Source organism: Odontesthes bonariensis, chromosome 5 (genome assembly GCF_027942865.1).
Source record: "Odontesthes bonariensis isolate fOdoBon6 chromosome 5, fOdoBon6.hap1, whole genome shotgun sequence".
Lineage (NCBI taxonomy): Eukaryota > Metazoa > Chordata > Actinopteri > Atheriniformes > Atherinopsidae > Odontesthes > Odontesthes bonariensis.
The window spans coordinates 24,008,300-24,028,166 of record NC_134510.1 but is presented as its reverse complement, the minus strand read 5'-3'; the positions used below and the strand labels follow the sequence as shown (position 1 = coordinate 24,028,166).

General features: G+C 40.4%; 2 protein-coding genes across 3 annotated transcripts in view; one reads left to right on the top strand and one right to left on the bottom strand.

Moving 5' to 3' along the window:
• Positions 1-1,755: 1,755 nt before the first annotated feature.
• Positions 1,756-7,260, top strand: gtpbp10 (GTP-binding protein 10 (putative)). Its single transcript, XM_075465493.1, has 10 exons — positions 1,756-1,902; positions 2,750-2,943; positions 3,042-3,133; positions 3,222-3,366; positions 3,461-3,534; positions 3,627-3,679; positions 3,797-3,904; positions 4,026-4,103; positions 4,303-4,426; positions 6,513-7,260. The coding sequence occupies exons 1-10, from the start codon at positions 1,870-1,872 to the stop codon at positions 6,713-6,715; spliced, it is 1,104 nt and encodes a 367-aa protein (XP_075321608.1). The 5' UTR covers positions 1,756-1,869; the 3' UTR covers positions 6,716-7,260.
• A 138-nt stretch (positions 7,261-7,398) lies between these two features.
• adam22 (ADAM metallopeptidase domain 22) overlaps positions 7,399-19,867 on the bottom strand; it is a 64,022-nt gene continuing 51,553 nt past the window's right edge. Inside the window, exons 22-31 of one of the 2 annotated variants that reach the window (XM_075465491.1) lie at positions 19,709-19,828; positions 19,301-19,469; positions 18,261-18,372; positions 17,401-17,491; positions 17,243-17,296; positions 16,437-16,637; positions 15,923-16,023; positions 15,376-15,442; positions 11,067-11,190; positions 7,399-10,144 (exon numbers count right to left, since the gene is read on the bottom strand). In XM_075465491.1, the coding sequence (XP_075321606.1) occupies positions 10,124-10,144; positions 11,067-11,190; positions 15,376-15,442; positions 15,923-16,023; positions 16,437-16,637; positions 17,243-17,296; positions 17,401-17,491; positions 18,261-18,372; positions 19,301-19,469; positions 19,709-19,828 (1,060 nt within the window). In that variant the 3' untranslated portion in view covers positions 7,399-10,123. The remainder of the gene's footprint in view (positions 10,145-11,066; positions 11,191-15,375; positions 15,443-15,922; positions 16,024-16,436; positions 16,638-17,242; positions 17,297-17,400; positions 17,492-18,260; positions 18,373-19,300; positions 19,470-19,708; positions 19,829-19,867) is intronic. The other variant, XM_075465492.1, reaches the window with a different exon arrangement.

Below are 19,867 nucleotides of genomic sequence, written 5' to 3'. Positions count from 1 at the left end.
ATCAGTGTATATGAATATGTGCGCAAGCCAAACATACATGTATCACAATGGACAGGGACACCAAAAATAAACAAACAAATACACACTCTCTCACGCACACTCAAACACACACACACACACACACACACACACACACACACACACACACACACACACACACACACACACACACACACAAAGCCCTATAGTGCTCTACTACCAAGCCATATTTTAACTCCTGTCTTAAAACAGCTTGTTGATGCAATACATTTGATATTAGCAGGCAACCCATTCCATAACACTGCTCCTGAATATAAGAAAGACCATTTCCCCATTAAGTTTTTAAATCTATATAGCACACAATCAGTAGTGCTCCTCCTTGTGGAGTGCCTATGCACCTCCTGCACTTTAGAAAAATAATCTAAAATATTTTGGACCCAGATTATTTAGAATTCTGTGTACCATGGTCAATTTTATGTATCTTACTCTATCCTCCACATTTAGCCAGTTGAGGCTTTCAAAATGGGAAGGTAAAAGGTGGGTATGAGGGTCCAAGTTAAGGATCAGTCTTACTAGTTTATTTTGAGATGTCTGTAACTTTTTTTTGAGTGATTTAGGCAAATTGGTAAACCAGGAGGTGCACGCATAATCAAAGTAACCTTGAACCAAAGCCCCTGCCAGAATCTCCAGAGCTTTCCTGTCAATTAAAGGAGAGATTCTAGCCAAGAATTTAGTTCTCTGGTTTAGTTTAGAAATGACCTTTGTAGCCATGGCCTCTCCACTTAATTTGTTATCAAGAAAACATCCTAAATATGTTACTGATTCTTTAGCTGTAATTACTGCATCACCCACTTTCACATTTAACAATGGTGAGTTTCTTAGTTTGACATTTGATCCAAACATAATTGATTCAGTTTTTCCTAAATGCAAAGAGAGCTTATTTTCGGCAAGCCAAACTCTGACTTTTTGGAGTTCTAGACTGAGAATCCTCTCAATCTCAGCTTTTTCATGATGGGAAACAATCAGGGCTGAATCATCAGCATATAAAAACAGATCACAACCACAGGCTGCTTTCATGTCATTGACATACAATAAAAACAACAACGGTCCTAAGATGCTCCCTTGGGGAACACCACAATTAAGAGGTAGAGGCTTGGACCCCAGACCGTTTACCTCTACTACCTGATCCCTGATTGTTTAGTTTTGACGTGTACTTCGGGCAATAATCCAACGAAACCTTCCTTTTGGCTTGAAATAATAATTCTCTTTTAATTTCTTTATGAAGCCACAATACTTATAATTTGTCCATACAATAGACAGATATCGCTTAAGCACAGTCGAAAACTGTTTGCTTCCCACTCATCAGCATCACCTGTGCCACACTGAGCACGCTGATTTAAACCTACCTGACCCCCCGCCAACATCCGGTAAAGGTCAGTGAACCAAAGAGAAACTGCCGCCTTGTGGCTTGGCAATGAAAATGTTCATAAATAAAACATGGCTCCTACAATAAGGGTTCAGCAACATAAATTACGTAATCTTTTTCAGAGCTGCAGCACCAGGTAATAGTGTGGCAATAAAAGGGTGAAAGCAGGTAAAACTAAAGTGCAATCATATTTAGGATCTGTCAGTTACTATCAAAGCCTGTGTGGTAGCTATATTTTTCAGCGTTGAAAAGGTAAAGTCAATCTGCAGTCGTGTTTCCGGAAAGAGTATAGCAACAACTCATAGCAACCAATGGCAGTCGTTTATTTACGTTAAGTCCCGCCTCTCAGCCTCATCACCCAATCAGCGGGGAGAACCCACCACTTCTGTCCCTTATACAAACACATGTTCGCTAGCAGCTAGCTTTGGTGACAAACAATAAAGTGGCCGTAAACGCCACTTAAAATGGTTAACATCAGTAGGATTTGCTTCCGGAAGGTAAGTAGCCCAGCAGACTTTAATTTTGGAGAGAAATAACTGAACAGAATGGCTTTAAACCATTTGACATTAGCTTGAAAGCTAGCTATCGGTAGGTTAAGATGCTACCACTGTCAAAACAACGCTACTGCTATGCAAGCAAGCTCTTCGAGCTTATCTATAGGAAACTACAAAGGAACAAATTAATCCTGATGTTTTACAGCTTTAGGTACTTTTGAGGAACCTTTTTTTGTCCATGTGAAATCAGTAATTTTTTTCAAATGGAAATGTTGAAGTTAAAATAACTCAAACTTTCTTGTATGATTCCTAAAGAGAAATACATAAGTAATATTATGTCCTTCTCAATTTTGTCTTTGGCAAAAACTTTTTTTAAATATATATAGGTACATGTTACCTAATTTATTTGTAGTGTTTTGTTGATTAAACAATAAATAGTTTTGGCTTTGCAATGTCCAAGAACTGTTGGACAAAAGTGTAAATCGCAAATATCAACTGGACCGCAAAGTACTCCAAAGTAAGTCCACTGAAAATTTTCAATGTTGAGCTCCAAATTAATATCAAGCAAATCAATACAAAGAAATACCAATTTAACAGTAGTAACATATAACCTACAAAAGATCAACAAAATACACATTCAAGTAGAAGCATTAACTTTTCTACACAAACACACACGATTTAAAGGTAATTGTCTGTCTTTTGTTGGTATACTCTTTTTACTTGATGCCAGCAGCTGTGTCGGTAGATAATTCCAACATTAGGAAGAGTCTGGGGTGTTCTACCCAACACTGCTTTGATTACATGAGTTAATATCACACCAGTCAGATGTGTCCCTTTGGGCTTTCTGCAGTATGGAAACTTTGTGGACAACCTACGCCTGTACGTCCGAGGAGGCAGCGGCGGCATGGGTCTGCCCCGGCTCGGAGGGCAAGGAGGTAATGGAGGGGATGTTTGGATGGTGGCGACAAAGAGCATGACTTTGAAGAGGATCAAGGACAAATACCCACAGAAGCGTTTCATAGGTGGATCAGGAGGCAACAGCAGGTTGGTATCTGTTATTACAACCATGGCTTGAAATTTCATTTCTTGTGTACTGACTGGTCAGAGATGCTTGAATTTTTTTTTTTTTTTTGCATCAACAGTGTGCAAGCTCTAAAGGGACAAAAAGGAAAGGACATAGAGGTCTTGGCTCCTGTCGGTATCACTGTCACCACTGATGATAGCAGAATAGTTGGTATGTCAAAAATCTTTGATAACATGAAATGACAACGAATCGTCTGGTGCTGCTGTAACACATGTTTTCTCAACCATTCTTTTACAAGGTGATTTGAATGTTGAGGGCGACCGCGTGATGGTGGCAAAGGGAGGATCTGGAGGGTCTCTCTATTCTGAGTTCCAGCCCAAGAAAGGCCAGGCTAAGCACATCAGGCTGGACCTCAAACTCATCGCTGACCTGGGACTTTTGGGGTGAAAGCAGAAAACACGTCGACCTTCATGTTTGCTCAGTAACTATCGAAGCTGCGTTGAGTTTCTGATCGTCTCTTTATCGAATCACCACCAGGTTTCCAAATGCGGGGAAGTCGTCTCTCCTGACAGCCTTGTCGAACGCTAAGCCTCAGATTGCCAGCTATGCTTGTAAGAACGTGATAATACACATTTGTGATTCTGTTTTTTTTTTTGTTTTTTTTTTTAATTTCTAAAATCTTGCTTATGAATGAATTTTAAAGTCACAACTTTGAGGCCTGAGATCGGCAAAGTGATGTATCCAGATTACAAGCAGGTATGGAAATTCCCTTTAGTGTCTCTTGTGTTGTAAATTTAATGAGTCCCTTTTTCTGGGGTTCCCTCTGTTAATCGATGCTTTTTTTTTTTTTTTTTAAACGTTTTATTTGGGTAGATTTCTGTCGCTGACCTCCCTGGGTTGATTGAGGGGGCTCACCTTAACAAAGGCATGGGCCACAAGTTCCTAAAGCACGTGGAGAGGACCAAGCAGCTGTTATTTGTGGTATGTTGTACACATGCTGACACTTAAGTATGTCTGAGTGGGACCAGTATAACTAGCTGAAAAAAAAAAAAAAGCACTTGAAGAATGGAGTTCAGTTTGGTTATGTTTGGTCTAACTGTAGGTGGATGTTTGCGGTTTCCAGCTGGCCACAAAAACACCGTTCAGGTCGGCCTTTGAAGCTGTGCAACTTCTCACTAAGGTTAGTCAGATGCGTTGAAATGTTTATGTTAAATCATTTTAATGAAAGTGTCACATTTCTAACCAACATGTCAAACATTCATTCAGATTCTTGACTCCGTCTTCTCAGCACACACATATATATATATATATTTATATTCTTATTTCACCTCCTCCACCATTTCTTTCATCCTTCTCTCTTCTCTCCCTCCTTCCTGAAGGAGTTGGAGTTGTATAAAGAGGAGCTGGCGTCAAAGCCTGCGTTGCTGGTGGTGAATAAGATGGACCTGCCCGACGCTGAGGACAAACTAGCTGAGCTGAAGGAGCAGCTGCAAAAGCCAGAAGGTGCCAGTTCTGTTCGTTACAAATACAGTTTTGTATTATAAGCCTTGGTAGCAAGGTCATTAAATGCACTGACGGGTTAAGATGGCACAGCGTGTCTTTTGTAAATTTGATGTCAGATCAGTTTATGTGCCGGCTGCTTTAAAGGAGAAAGTTTATGCACTTTTAAAAAAAAAAAAAAAAAAAAAAAGTTGACACGATTTCCTGTGCTCTTAATACAATATATTGGACATACTTGGGTTAAAATGCCACATAAAGACCGTACAACAGCTTCTTTTACCACCATGAATTTCCCCCTTTATTCGCATCAACCTCTTTTACGGGTGTATAGTGAGCTGCTCGTTCGACTCCATCCCTCTCTTCCACAGGGTCAACCTCTTTTGATATCGTTCAGTAACCCTTGAAACACATTATTACTATATGGCAGAGTGAGCAGTAAACAGCCTGAAAGCTCACACAAGCACACACAACAAACCGAGCTCAGACCCCCACATACCAATCTGATAGAGAAACGCTTACCTGACGGTTTTCTTCGCAAATACACATACTTTCCTCACGTGCAGTTTAACCATGGCCACTTGGTGCTATTCCCTCTTTAATGCACAGTTTTGTCACGAGTTCTGTTTTGAATTGGCCTAGACTGTTTAAATACAGCAGATTATTTTAGTGAGGATATAAAATATCAGTCAATAACATAGTAAAGCATTATTTACTCATTTCTTTTTAGACTAAGTAAATTATATCACCGTTGATGAGAAAGGCCAAAATGATTCTGCGGCACAGTAAATGCAGCATGATTTGAACAGGGTGGAAACAAAGATGTGGAGCCTGGTTATTGTTTCTCTGACCTGGCAGAATAATGTCAAAATCCACTGCAAATCTGAACGCCTCACTGAATGGGGTCTTTTAGCTGTGGCCAGAATTGAATCAAAGTCTATTGAGGGAGCTTTGAGTTAGTGTGGTCCAGTTACAGGTCTCTATTAACATTAAATTTAAAGCTTTCCTGTTTTCATACTTCTATATTTAAAGGGGAACTCCGGGGCATTTTAAGCGCAATCCCATTGCTAGAGGTTGTCAAATACTGACAGTAGGACACAGACAGGTGCAAATCGGCGCTCCCTGTGCGGAGATTGCGCTGTTTGCGCAGCCTGTCATGCGAGGCTAATACGTGGTGGCTAAGGGGCAAGAGCTAACCCTTCCACGTAAAAAAACAACTTGCACACTGCAGAAACGTCACACCACTTTATAAACCATCCGACAATAAAGTTACAAGCCTTACCATCAAAACCATATGCATGGTTCTTACATTACTGGCATGGGGACGTTACAAAACAACTTTATAAACAGCATGTCACTTACCTCTTGTCGGTAGGCGCGCGCATGTGAAAGCCCAAAAGAGTCAATGGACGATAATCCCATATACAAAACAATTATCTTCTCTAGAAAAACTGCGTTCAAGTATTTAAAACATTACAACAATACATGCCCAGTAATATTGTTGTAATGTTTTAAATACTTGAACGCAGTTTTTCTAGAGAAGATAATTGTTTTGTATATGGGATTATCGTCCATTGACTCTTTTGGGCTTTCACATGCGCGAGCATACCGACAAGAGGTAAGTGACATGCTGTTTATAAAGTTGTTTTGTAACGTCCCCATGCCAGTAATGTGAGAACCATGCATATGGTTTTGATGGTAAGGCTTGTGACTTTATTGTCGGATGGTTTATAAAGTGGTGTGACGTTTCTGCAGTGTACAAGTTGTTGTTTTACGTGGAAGGTTTAGCACTTGCCCCTTAGCTACCACGTATTTGGCTAGCATGACAGGCTGAGCGAACAGCGCGATCTCCACACAGGGAGCGCAGATTTGCACCTGTCTGTGTCCTACTATCAGTATTTGACAACCTCTAGCAATGGGATTGCGCTTCAAATGCCCCGGAGTTCCCCTTTAAGATCGAAACCATTCTAACAAGAAAACAGAGGATGGTAATCACTTGCCACCTCTAGTATGTAAACAGGAGAGGAACTCGGGACTTTTGTGTTGGTTCATTTTCAACATTGCTTCTGCTGCTCTTCTTTACGCACTGCAGAGTTTTCTGACTTGCTGCCTGATGACATGATACCAAACAACTATATGACCTTCAGACACGTGGTTCCCGTTTCCACTATCACCGGGTTTGGTATTGACCATCTGAAGACTTGCATCCGACTGTCTCTTGATGAAGACGCCGCCATGGAAACCAGTGCCATCCACCAAAATAAGCTGCGGGCACTGAGGTATCAACTGACATGAATATTTGTGAGAAATAATGGCAACATCTGACACCTAAGTGAGATCTGCAGTGCATAAAGACGGATGATTGGTGTGCAGCCTGCTCAAAAGTAGTTGAAACTGTGATGGCGTGAAGATCTCTCCTCTGAGGGAACACCTGTGACAACACAAAGCATCCAGCTTCAGTGGCGTCTCGCAGCGGTCCCACTTGAAACATGTTACAGGTTGGCCAGCTTGTTCAGAGATGATCAAATTCTCAGTAACTGATGCAAGTACTTCAGCCACTTGAAATGCCACAGAACATCTTTTCCATTTCATCCAGCTGCTAAATAAAATTAAAATCGTATTTATATTCATTAGTTTGTATTTTAGAGATGCCCCAGTACAGATTCTGATACTTCATTATAGAGTAACTACCCAGTGACTGTGCACTCTCTTAATCCAAAGTCTGTAAACCTTACTTTATGAGATTTTGTATGTGGTCATGAGGTCAGCAATTACTATGACATCAAAAACAGTCTGTAATATGAAGTTACTGAATTGTGGAATAAATGTATGTAAACCAATGTATCCCAGCTCTATTGCTCCTTTTTAATGTTGTATAATAGAATAATTTAACCCTTTTCCTGTTCATTTGTTGTAGAGTTCTTGTCCTCAATGTTTGATTAGTGTGACGTTAATAGAAACATCAGCATTAACAGATGTGTAGATGAAAGTTTTATTTTATATTAAATATATTACAATACTGAATGATTAAGAGGAAAAAAAAATATGTGGGTTGATTTTTGCAATAGTCTTTACAGCACACAGCAAAACTGAATTTAAAAAAAGGGACAGAAGTACATAAGGTTCCTGGAGCCGAGGGCCGATGAGTCTGCCGGGATGGGAGCACGTGGCTGAGACCAGGCGGTTGGTGTGCTTGTAGTACAAGAATACATTCAAGTTTCTGGAGACGGAGTCAGACGGCTCACCTTTGGGGACGTTTGCCAGAGTCGTCCTGTTTGGATAGTCCAGCTGTGTGCGCTGGAAGACACAGCAGACATGTTTGTAGGATTGACAGCTGCCCAATCTGAGTGATCACCACAGCCTGGATAGACCCATCCCCCTCATGGGCAGTGCCTGTTGTGCGGTGCGACATCCAGGAAACCAGGACGCTGGAGCACAGTATTATGTTAAAAAAATTACTCAGGAGCTCTAAGGTGTTGCTTAGCTCAGCCTGGAGTAGCCCAGGAAAAAGACTGGAGCAAAACTTTGGACCAGAGCACAGGTGAAAGCTCTGGTTGAAGGCAAACAGCGAGCCCGTACGGGTCTCATTTAAAACATGTTCCAACCTTAGATCATACCGATCAACACAAGCTAAAGAACAAACCTTTTCTTAAAAAAAAACCCCAAAAAAACGTGTCATTTCAAACTCAACACACATAATTACAATAATGCACTTAATTACTGTTTGAATAGTTGCTGTACATAACGCAGAGAAAAAGTGGACATTACAAAGGTAAAAAAAAAAAAAAAGATACAAGTAGCAGTATTAGTTCAATATTGTGAAGGATCGTTTTACCTATACAGTCCTAATGCATACATGAATTACAAATGGAAAAGTGCCCACATCGGAACAGAAACAACAATAAAATGACAAACTTGAGGCCTTAAGACAACAGATTCTACACAAGGTAGATCAATGAGTCATAACTGTACAAAGAGCTTGCTGTTGGAGGTCGGGATTTGTCACCAAGACCGCCGCCTTAAATTTCCTCAGTGGCAGTTCAACGACGCTCTGATCATTTTTAAACCCTGCAACCGCCTGCCGTGAATTGTCCAGATTATGCTGACAAGCCATGTACAATAGTCTGTGTTACACAAACCAGTCGAGACAAAAGGGAATCAGTAATAAGGGGAAAAGTCTTTCAGTGACATGCTCGTTTCCCATTATTGTCTCACAAAGAGCCTACCAGAGATACAACTTAAATTTGATATAGAACTGTCATGCTGTTGGTCTTCACAAGCTCAAACAGCAAGCACTGTACAGCATAGGTAATCATTTACAAGGCTAAATATCTCAGTCTTCACAGCTAAATCCAAAATGCACATTTAAATCACAATTTCCAGATTCTTGTTCAAGTTCAGCTATCGACCACATTCTCCTCCTCTTCACCTCACATTCAAGTGACCTGCTGCGGCTGTGAAAATGACTGGTTTCAAACATCTAAAAGTAGAATCAGGGGACACACACATCTTCTCATTATCATTGGGAAATTTCCAAAACCATGAGTGACAGGTGGCATGTCTATATACTACAGCAAACACATCTCAGTCCATTCACATCACTCAGACATGGCACATAAAACTACTGAAAGTTTACTAAATTAATACTCATCAAGAAACCATCTCAGGAACACTCTTAATGTGCCGCAGTTACCGGACGGCTGCGTGTTTCTCACAGAGACAGATGAAAATAGTGCTCGGAGCTTCGAAAGAAAAAAAACAAAAAAAATTTTAATAAAACATTTTGTTGTGGATGGAGAAAGCTACAGAGGTCAAAGTCACAGAGGAGGAAATAAAGGACAAGAAAATAGAAATCCTGACAGAAGGACGACTGCAGGGTCTTTACATGTATCTACAGACATCTGCAAACACAATTCAGCAGAAAAACAGAGAGTCGAGTAATCTCTCTATGTCTTGTCTTCCAGAAGAAAAAAAAAAAAGAAAAAACATACTCTGTGTATTTTACACATATTTACACTCACCAGCAAACTTAGGGGAAGGTTGGGGTCAGTTTGGGGCCAAGTTGTGGGCTAGGGGCTATAACTGGTGATACAAAAAGGGTTACTTTAGTGAAGAGAAAGCTTTAAGTCCTACAGAAGGTATAAAATCACTGCCCTCTCACATGCTTTCGTTTCAGGTCAGACCGCCACTCTTTTCTTCTTTTCAGTGGGAGGAGGTTGTTGATAAACAGGGTTGTATCATGCATACGATGTTGGACTTTCTACAGTGATTCACGTGCGTCAAAAAGGAGCCGACAAAAAAAATCCATCAGTGTGGGGTGATGCGATCGCTTTCTCCGTGAGGGAGTGGGGCTAGAGCCAAGCTGAAGAGAGGTGTGGAAGGCCGGAGTGGAGGGGTTTCCTGTCCCGTTTGTGGGGCTTGAGCAGACGGGAACAGCTCAGTCTGACTTCCAGCTGCTCTGGAGTGGATATGGAGTCGGTTTCTCCACATTGTCGCGTGGAGACGCCACCTGGCAAGACAGCCTCAAATACTCATACACACTAACTCAAACAGACTTCTGTCTACTTCCTGTCCAGTGGGGGCTCTTCATCTTTCTCTTTAGAAGCTTAGAGTCAATTTTGTTTCATTTTTGTGTTTTCCGTTTATAGCACAGGAGACACATGTAGCTCTTTAAGGGCTTTTGCAGAGTGGGCAAAACAGCTGTTATATTGAGGTCTCCCACAGCTGGAGAGAAAAAGAAAGGAGGGGGGCACAGAAGAGAGAGAGAAAAAAAAGACAGTTTAGCATCTACCATAGTGTACCGTTCACCAGATCTCTTCATTTTTGTCTAAAAAGATTTGTGGTTGCTTGAAAAACACCATTCTATTCTTTTCTTTTGAAGTCATGATCCTCTTTTGGCCTGCTATGATCAGACTGCACAATGTCAGGATATGACTGGCCCAAACTAACATTGTAGAACATAAAAGATGGGGGCAGCCATGGCAAAGTCGCCCATTGGTTTTTAGATCACCCCTTTTAGGTGATCATTTTGCCATATGTTCATCACTATTTACATTTTTAAAGTCAGTGACGTGCAGGTGATGGGGACTGGGGGCTAGTAAGTAAGTAAGTAATCTTTATTGTACAGCGCCTTTCACAGACCAGGGTCACAAAGCGCTTTACAGGTACAATAGAAAAGCTAGGTGAATTGGTGATTCTAAATTGATATTAGGAGTCAAAATGTGCGCGGTTGTTTGTCTCTGTGTTGGTCCTGTGGGTGTACCCAGTTAGTAAAGTGGTGTAAAAATTTATGCTAACATATGCTGAGAGTGAATCAGACAAAACATCTGTTTGTTGTCTCAATATGTAGTCTGACATGTTTCTTATCCAACTCATGCTACTAACTTATAATCAACTGATCTGACAGTTTCCATCTCAAATATCATCCGCTCTGAATCGACACTCACAAAAGCTTAAACAGACTATTGATATTTCTTACTGAACTGCTCAAATCAAACGTCTTCAGGTTCAGATTCACACATGTCACACATAAAATACTCCATGATGGCAGCATTAGATATCACTGATGTAAAAAAAAAAATCTTGGATACATCATGACCACATAAGTTATTAGTGTAATAATCAGGTGTTAGTAACTGATACTTGCCCTTGCGCTCTGCCTGTTGGCTTTTCTCTGGTCATCAGGGAGCGGAGGCATAGGGTACGGGTATCTCCTGCTGGATGCAATAGATCCTGTAGAAGAAGTGGGAGACTTGGCAGGGGATAGCGTCCTGAAGAAAAGAGGAGGTGACATTGTTAAACAATTGCTTTCTCTTTTCTTAGCTGGTATAGGAATGAGTTGGCCAAAGACACAGACAGATAAATAAATGAGGTTAAATCCAGGATGTCAAGCTAATGTTGGATCTGTGACTTTGGTCAACATCCTCCGTGAGCTGCTCCACTTATTCAGGTTTCACCTTCCTAAAGAGAAAGGTTGCTCCTAAAAGTTCTTTCTGCTGCTCACAAACAGCTAAAACTTCTGGACTTTTAAGAGCAACATCTGTACACAGTAGTTCCCAGCAGCAATGTGGGCAGTCAAAGTTTGCTGCAATTCACATGTTTCAAACTGCCACAGCATTTTCAGTAGCACGGCCACACTGTTAGCCAGAATTAACAGAAATATACATTTATCCATATTGAAAGAAGTATGTTGCTAAAGGAAAATTCTTATCGGATCAGTCTCTGTGTTTAAATGACGAATGCTGGAGGCAGTAAGTACGGTGAAGTGACGGCAGACCAGACCGGAGCTGGGAAAGAACAATATAAAGTGGTGCTTGAAAGGATCTGAGTAGAATTTTCTCTATTTCTCTATAAACACAAACTGAATATCATCAAATTTTTACAATGCTAATTAAGTATTTACTGTTTACTAAGGAGGATGATCCAACGTTTCATATCATATAATTTCATATGATGCTCATCAGTCTTTTAGGTCCAAAGTAAGACAGATTGTAAAGAAAAAGAGAAAAATCAATAGCATCATCACACAGTGGACCAACAAGGATCACTCCATGAGCGAGGGGTGTAATAGTCCTGGAGTTGCCCAGAGTCATTTTGAAACAACTATAGGATAACGTTAATGTGTTTCCACCATCAGGAAAAGAAAGAAAAACAACTGTTTACTGAAAAGAGAAAGCTACTGGTCTCTGAAAAGAAGATTATTGCTTATCCGTAGTTTGCTAAAAATCATGTGGGCAAAAATATTTTGTGAATGAATGAGACTGCAGAAGAACTGTGTTGTTCAAATGAAAAGCATTAATGTTTGAAAGGAAGAGAAAAGATTATGTTTCAGCACACAATTCTTCTGCCATCTCTTGTGGCCAGTACGGGCTGGTGAGACAACGAATTCTGAATTATACCCAAGAAAAAAATGTCATAATGAACATAAGAGAACTGAATCTCAAGAGAAATACATCAAAACAACAACCCAAACCACACAAGTTGTTCTACCAAAGAATGGTTAAGCATGAACAAAGTCCTTGTTTTGAAATGGCCAAGTCTAGGCCCTGACTTAAAGTCAACAGTAATGTTGTGGAAGAACCTGAAGTGAGCAGCTCATGTGAGGAAACCCAACAAAATCCTAAAGCTGAAGGTGCTTTGTATGAAACAATAATTGACCGAGTGCATATTTACTCATTTGTTTACGTTGGTTCTTTTACTTCAGAATCTGTTCATGTTTTAGACCACGTTGATACAGAAATATAGAAAATCCTGTAAGGTTCAGAAATGTTCAAGCACCACTGTACTGAGGATCAGAGGAAGGAGGCCTGGCCCGTGTGCAGCAGCTTGTGCGTCTACACCACCTGCAGTGTGCCAATATTAAAGTCCTGAATTGGCTAAAGGATTGGAAAGAGTGGAGCGCGTGGACTATAGTTCCAGAGGGATTTTTCTCCCCAATAAATCCATAAATCAACTTGTATTTTTTTTTTTAAAAGCCTGAATATGAAGTGATTAATGCAAACATTTTAGTCACCTTTTCTAAGCACTGCTTTTATGTCTAAAATGTCTCTGCAGCCTAGCTTAGTGGAAGACACATGTTGGCCTGTTGATTGGTCCACTTTAGTTCAGACTTTGGTTCAGGTTTTGCTTCAGACTAAAACAACATCAACAAATGTTACTTTGTGAACCTTTTAAGACACTTTAGATTGATCAGGAAGGCATTAATCTCTCTCTTTTGTTTGGCTTTGTGCTGTGCTTGTCACTAATTTCAATTAAGTAAAGCAGTGGCGGCTCCCTTCTATAGTTGAATCTGGAGTGCTTTCTGTTGATTTAAATGCCAAAAAATAATCACAAGATATTTAGCACTGTTCTATAACCAGGCTCCCTGATGCACACCGCCATGTCTCTCCATTCTTTTTCTCTGTTCCTGTCTTTAAATAGATGTTGTAACGCAGGGAGGGTAAGGAACGGACGCACTGAAGGTCTATAGATGCCAGTGCAGATTTAGTGTTCAGTTTGTAGAGGCGTAGAAAAAGTCTGTGTGCTTTCTTGTTGTCAAGGAAAGCTCATGTTTGCGATTATCTATAGACCTTCTACACGATTGGAGAGCTGGCCCACAGCAAAACAGCACAGTGATGATGTCAGAGCAGCACCCAAAATGCTTGAGTCTGCAATGACATCACGCTGATGCACGCAGAGTCACGGGGAGCGAGGCGAGGCCGACACACAAACATCTACTGACAGGACAACACTGAACATGCAGAGGTAACAAGAGACTGAAGGGGGAGAGGGAGCAAAGAAGGGAAGTAAGGAAAATTAGGAATAAAATGACCATATTGTATAGCTCAGGCTGTAAAAGCTGTTATTTCTTTTGCATCAATGCAGTGAAGCCGGAAATAAAAATAAAAAAAAGCTAATTAAAAAGCAGCAATCTAAATAAAAATACTGTCTTCACTGACACTGGTAAAATAAAATTAAAAAAAAGTCTTATTCTGATGCTCAGTTCAAACCCCTTTGAAGAACTCGAAGTTGCAACATGCCAGCTTTCTATCACAGTTTCTCTGAGAAATGTAAAGCTTCTGCAGGAAAATACCTGATGTGCACTAAATATTACTTTTCACACAACAAATCAAACCAAAGGTGAGGGAGCTTTACACAAGTGCTTAGGGAAAGGGATATGGTCTGAGGTAATACCTAAGAAAAGGTCCGTGAGTGTTTTTATTCACATCTTCTACCCATTTAGTTACATCATAAAACTCTGTTTTGGAGCGAGGGGTTAAATACCTGTGGGAGGGGAGGGGATTGGGGATTTGGGACGGGGGGGAGGAGGAGAAAAGGAAAGAAATGAAATGAAAATCTCCAGAAATAAGCAAGTGAGGGGGGAGAGAGGAAGAGGAAATATTTTAGGAAAGCAGAGCAGAGCAAAGATATTCTGAACAAGATGCGATTGAGAAAATGGTGAAGATGGCGGACAGACCTGCGCGTGGATTCAGATGAAAACAGCACCACGAACAAACAACTGTGTTGCGTGTTACAGGCTCAGTTGCACATTGGACGTGTCATTCCAAGCAGTCAGCTTTCATCACTCAGTCAGTAACATGCTCATAGTGTGAACAGGCGCACTACAGAATACCTCACGGGCAAAAAAAGACCTTCAAACAAACAAACAAACAAACAAACAAACACGGCAGGCCGATTCACACTGCTCCTTGTTCATTTGCAGTCAACAAGCATGAATGCAAATACTAATCATTCACTCGCAGGCTCAGAGGACAGTTTAAAGGATTGATATGTGGAGTAAAGCCTCACAGGCCAGGCAAGAGTTTAGAGTTCACACTGACAAGAAAGACAACGTGATCTCGCCACCTGTGAGGCTCAGTGCAGTGTTGTGTTTGAATCCATCTGACACAAAGCTTCCTCTTTAAAGGTTAAGAACAGCGATCATCTTAATTTACTGTCAACAAATCACATAAAAAGAACAAAACAACTTGCACCTTCTTAATCATTTGTGCCGTCAGAGCCCGACATAATTTTTTCCTCTGTACAGACTCTCATTGTAATCCAGACACTATCAAACGCACAAGCTGTTGCACTGCTGTAAATAACGAACCGATTATGTACTAATACACAAAGAACATTTCCTTACAACTACAGCATCTGCTCCTTATTGCCTAATATTTCCAAAACCTACAGCACAGAGGTCTTTTCTGATATTATTTTTAAACAAAACAATAAATCTGTGAACTTTTATATCGTCAAAACATCCTCAGCAGAAACCGGCAGAGCCACAAAAACGTCTAAAAGTGAACAGGTTACTAAACTCTTCCTTTGTTTTGCTTTGCTCTTTTTGTCAGATTTGTTGACACAAATCTATGAAATAAAGAGTAATGCCAGACGTGTCCTTTAAAAAATCCTGATCAGTTTGTTGTCAGTTTTCTGCAGATGATATGTGCAACATGATCCCACACTGGACTTACTCCGTGGAGTTGGAGCGAGCGCGGAACTTCTTCCCTTTCAGCTTCTTCCGATTACCGCTCAGGTTTCCTGAGGAGAAAGACGAGATAAAGAGACACTTTTTTTTACTCAAACAGTTGCAGGTAAATGGGAAACATTTATCAGGCTGATAATCTAAGGAATGTGTATGAACTGGAGTGTGTTTATTTTCCCAGAACAGGAAAAAATTACACAACGGTGGTTAAAAACAGAATATTCACTTGTTGTATTGATTTGTCAAGAAAATCTTTATTATCTTTATTGTATTGTTTATTGTTATTGCGTTTTGCCTTTATAGATATACGGCCTGGTGGAAGCAGAAAACTCACAGGTGTCTCACAATGTGTCATATGTCAGATTCCTGAAAGTTAGTAGATAAAATGTCCCGTAATGATGGGGACGTGAAGTGTTTCTCCTCTTTACCATACGTGTGCCGTCTTTTCTTTTTTCTTTTTTTATCTGAAATTCACTGCGGAAGAAGCACAACTCTTTCCCCTCGTGTGCTGTATGAGTGGATAACAGTGTGTTTACCTTGCCACGAGTTGCTTCGCGGCCTCCCATTTTCACAGATGTCAGAGATGTGTTTGGCATCTGGGATCCTCTCACTCCATGAGTGGGACAGGCCATTTGATCTACACACATGTGGCACAGATGACAAGGATCAGTTCAGCAGCCAATGTCCCTCTAAGATGCTGTAAGTCTGCTGCATTTGTGGACATCAGAAAAAGGTAAATGTAAGAAATGACGAAGACACCATGACACACTGTCTTGAACGCTGAAAATGACGTGATGATTTGAGTATCGAGCGGCATCAATTATTCACGGCCAAAATGTTCACACATGTGTACATTTTGGTTCATGTAAAAAAGATTCAGAGAGGGATTGTTAATGAGAGCCACGATAGTTTCAAAGCAAGACAGGAACACGTGTCGAGCGAGATCCACATCTGCGATTTAGACAATGCAACACACTCACACGCTTACGTACACACACACACACACACAGGATTGCCAGCAAATGAATGTGTGATGATGAGATGGCACACCTGAAGCCAAACACTGAGATGTTCTGAGAAATGGATGGGATGGAGGGAGTGAAGGACAAGGTGCAAATCTGCAGGTGCGACAGGCAGGCTGACCTCTTCTTGGAGCTGCAGCCAGAGTTTGTGCTGACGCCTGGAGGCATGTCACTGTAAAATGAATCTGCATCCCCAGGCTTGGTGACATAGTCACCTGGGGGGATTTGTCTGGAAATACAGAAGAATACTTTTAGATGAATATGAATACCATCACAGGAAAGAGCCTCCTGCAGACAGAGTTATTAATATTCCCTAAATATTGTTCGTTAATATTTCACTTTAAGCTACTCATTTGTACTTATTTAACACATCTGCCTGCATTGCATTCATTTTTTTATGTACCTTTGTTGAATACAAGCAAATCTGATGTTCTTTATCTCAGTATTCAACAACACAAATTTACTGGTTAATAAGTTAACACTGTGTCTATGAACCACAGCAAGAACATGGTACCTTTTAAGACTACATACAGTATTTTACATAACTAAATCTGAATTTAAGACTTTTTACATAATGCAGAGCAGAACATATTCTACCTGTGAAGGTTCTCATAGAAGACTTGTAATTCAAATATTACAAACTTCCAGGAAAAGATCTGTTTTCTATTCACAACTATTCCTATTTAAAATTCTAGAAAAAAAAAAAACTGAAATGAGAAACAAATAAAAATATGTTACTGTGAGAATAATAATATTTAAAACACACTCAAACAAGCCCCAGCTTTGCCATGCATTTTAAAACATGTGACATATAAAGAGTTCAGATGAGCAAACCGGCAGAATCTTCTGTGAACTTCAGACTCGACATAGCGTCTCTTCTTGTAGCTCCTGCAAAAAAAAAAAAGGATCCTCATTAAAGTCCAACAGTAGTTTATTGTTTACCAACTCTGTGGCACATTATGGAGCATCAGCCATTCAGTGTGGACACTCACTTATAGCACCAGGCTGTAACTGCCAGTATTAGGGCGAGGAAGAGGAACGAGCCGGCAATAGCTCCGATGATGATGTTGGTGCTGGTGATACCTGAGACAGAGGAAGAGAGGAGAGAGCGGAGCCAAATGTGTGTTAATTGAATGTGTTTCTCTTGTGTCCTGAGTAATCTAGACACATGGGGATACACGCACAACACAAAACACTGCTGCAGAACACAAAAACACAGCACATGTAGCAGGAAAAGTTTGAGAAGGGGGACAAGGGGGAATCATCTGAGAACCACCAAACGGCCTTCACCTTTCAGCGTTACTCTGAGGGTAACTTACACGTGCCTTAGATTCCCCTTCACAATAACTTTAACTGCATCATTTTTCAGTTCATTTGGGGTTATGATTAACCAATTGTGCTGAACTGAAGCTGGTGTGAGAGGAAGAGGACCAGGAAATGACATCAAAGACTGGACAAAAACAGTGAAAAATGAACTCAAATCTGACCTCAAGCCACTCCGTCAAAGACATCAGCCTGTCGACAAAGAATGAGTGTAAAAATAATGACAAACAAAAAAAATGACATGGGTGGTTCAAGTGAATACAAATGCAGCTGGTTTAATGAGCAGACACGAGCCCAACACAGAAGCTTAGATAAACAGAAATGCAACAAATAAAGAAAAGCTTTAATTATAGTTTCTGTGGAATGGTGAAGGGCAGTAATAGGACTGAGGGAAAGGAAGAAGGTTGGACAGAGTGAAGTGTTCGATGTATGGATGCTGCTGAATGTTGTCAGAAAGTAAAAACAAAATAAAAAATTGGATGTAAAGAGAGGTTTGAGTAGAGGAGGTAGGAAGTGTTATGATCTGTACCTGAGACAGGTGCAGTGGGTCCCACCACAAGATAACTGAATGGAGACATGGAGTTACAGTCCTCTCCTGTCCAGTCCAGGTAACACACACACTTCAGCTCATTGCTGCACACCTACAGAACGGCAATTAACAAAGTAAAGAACATTTACATGTTTGTTATATCAAAGTTTTTTTAACGTGATCAGCAAAGACTCTCTGCAGTAAAGAGTAAAAGCAATTTAGATACTTTACAGCTAAAAAAAACTCAACAGAAACATTCATGATAATTAAATATTTGGGAAAAAGTGACTGGAATCATTTTGCAACATCAATAAGTTATGTCAGGATATCACAATAATTGTAATCAATTATTACATTAAAGGGGTTAGCATTACAAGAGTTACAAGAGTTACTGCTGTAAACATAACCCTAACCCTTCCATCCAACAGTCAAGCTAATCTAAGACCTCATTTTAAAATATTTCTTGATTGAAAATGCACATCAGGTTTCTTTTCTTTCGGTAGGTGGTGGTAAAGGCTATACAAGCTATAAAAAATGTTCGAAACTGGAAACAAAACATCAACGAAGAAGACACAAATAAAATGTTTTACTACGTCAGAACTGACTGGCATTGTATGTTTCCGTCTGACCAAACCATGAACTCAGGTTCAGGGGCTTTTCCGGTATCTTTTGTACTCTCCTTTGATGGGTGGTGAGTTTTTCTAAAGTGAGAGTGAAGTTTAACATAAGGTGTTTAAACCTGTTCCTCAATAACTGAAAAGGGTTAATGCTCCTTAGACAGCTTAAAGTAACCACTGAGTTTACCTCAGTTATATGTTTAAAAAAGACTTCAGAAAGTAACTTATAGGTAGGATTTGAAAAACTGGGCAGGCCCAAAACACAAACACAGCAATCTCTTTAAAGTAGTTGTAGACAGGCAGTACTAGTTAATATTTCAGATGGCTAATAAAACCTTTATCTAAACCTGTTGACAGTTATAGCTACAGTAAAAGACTTCAAATGTTTGTACAGGTGTACTGCATGTGTTCTCTGTGGTGTACCCCATGTCCAGAGCAGATGGTCTTGTCAGTTGTCCCAGGACAGGTGCTGAAGTTGAACTGGTGGATTGGGAGACACTTGTGATTAAAACATATGCTGTCTGCTCCGCAGGCTGTCCCATCCTCGACATATCCCAGGTCAGTGTCACCATCGATCAGCACATGAGCACCGCTGAACAGTAAACATGACGGAGTCACTCACAGAAGAGGAACATTGTGTTGGATAGCAGTAAATTGCTTTAATAGATCTGTACCTATCATGTTACTTTAGTACAGGAAGATTTATGCTGTGGAAATGAATTCAGGAAGTACATAATCAGAGACAAAATGCACCACCAGTTTTTTTTAGTTTGTTAGTTTGTGGTTTGAACTCTTTTTTATTATTATTGTTGTTGTTGTTGTTGTGTGTACCTGCATTCCAGAGAAGCACTGTGTTGGGCGACTGAGAAAGATGTCAGTCCTCCATGCAGCTCTCCCAAACGCGGGGCAGGTGAGATGTTAGAGCACAGCAGGTAGCCACAATGAACATCCCTGAAGCAGGAAGTTGCAAATACAGATCAGCTGGAGGGA

Excerpts from the sequence above, each read along its gene's own strand:
- gtpbp10 (XM_075465493.1), top strand. The coding sequence starts at position 1,870 with ATGGTTAACATCAGTAGGATTTGCTTCCGGAAG. Across the intron at positions 3,367-3,460 it reads GCTGACCTGGGACTTTTGGG|GTTTCCAAATGCGGGGAAGT; the intron begins GTGAAAGCAGAA and ends AATCACCACCAG. Across the intron at positions 4,427-6,512 it reads GCAGCTGCAAAAGCCAGAAG|AGTTTTCTGACTTGCTGCCT; the intron begins GTGCCAGTTCTG and ends TACGCACTGCAG.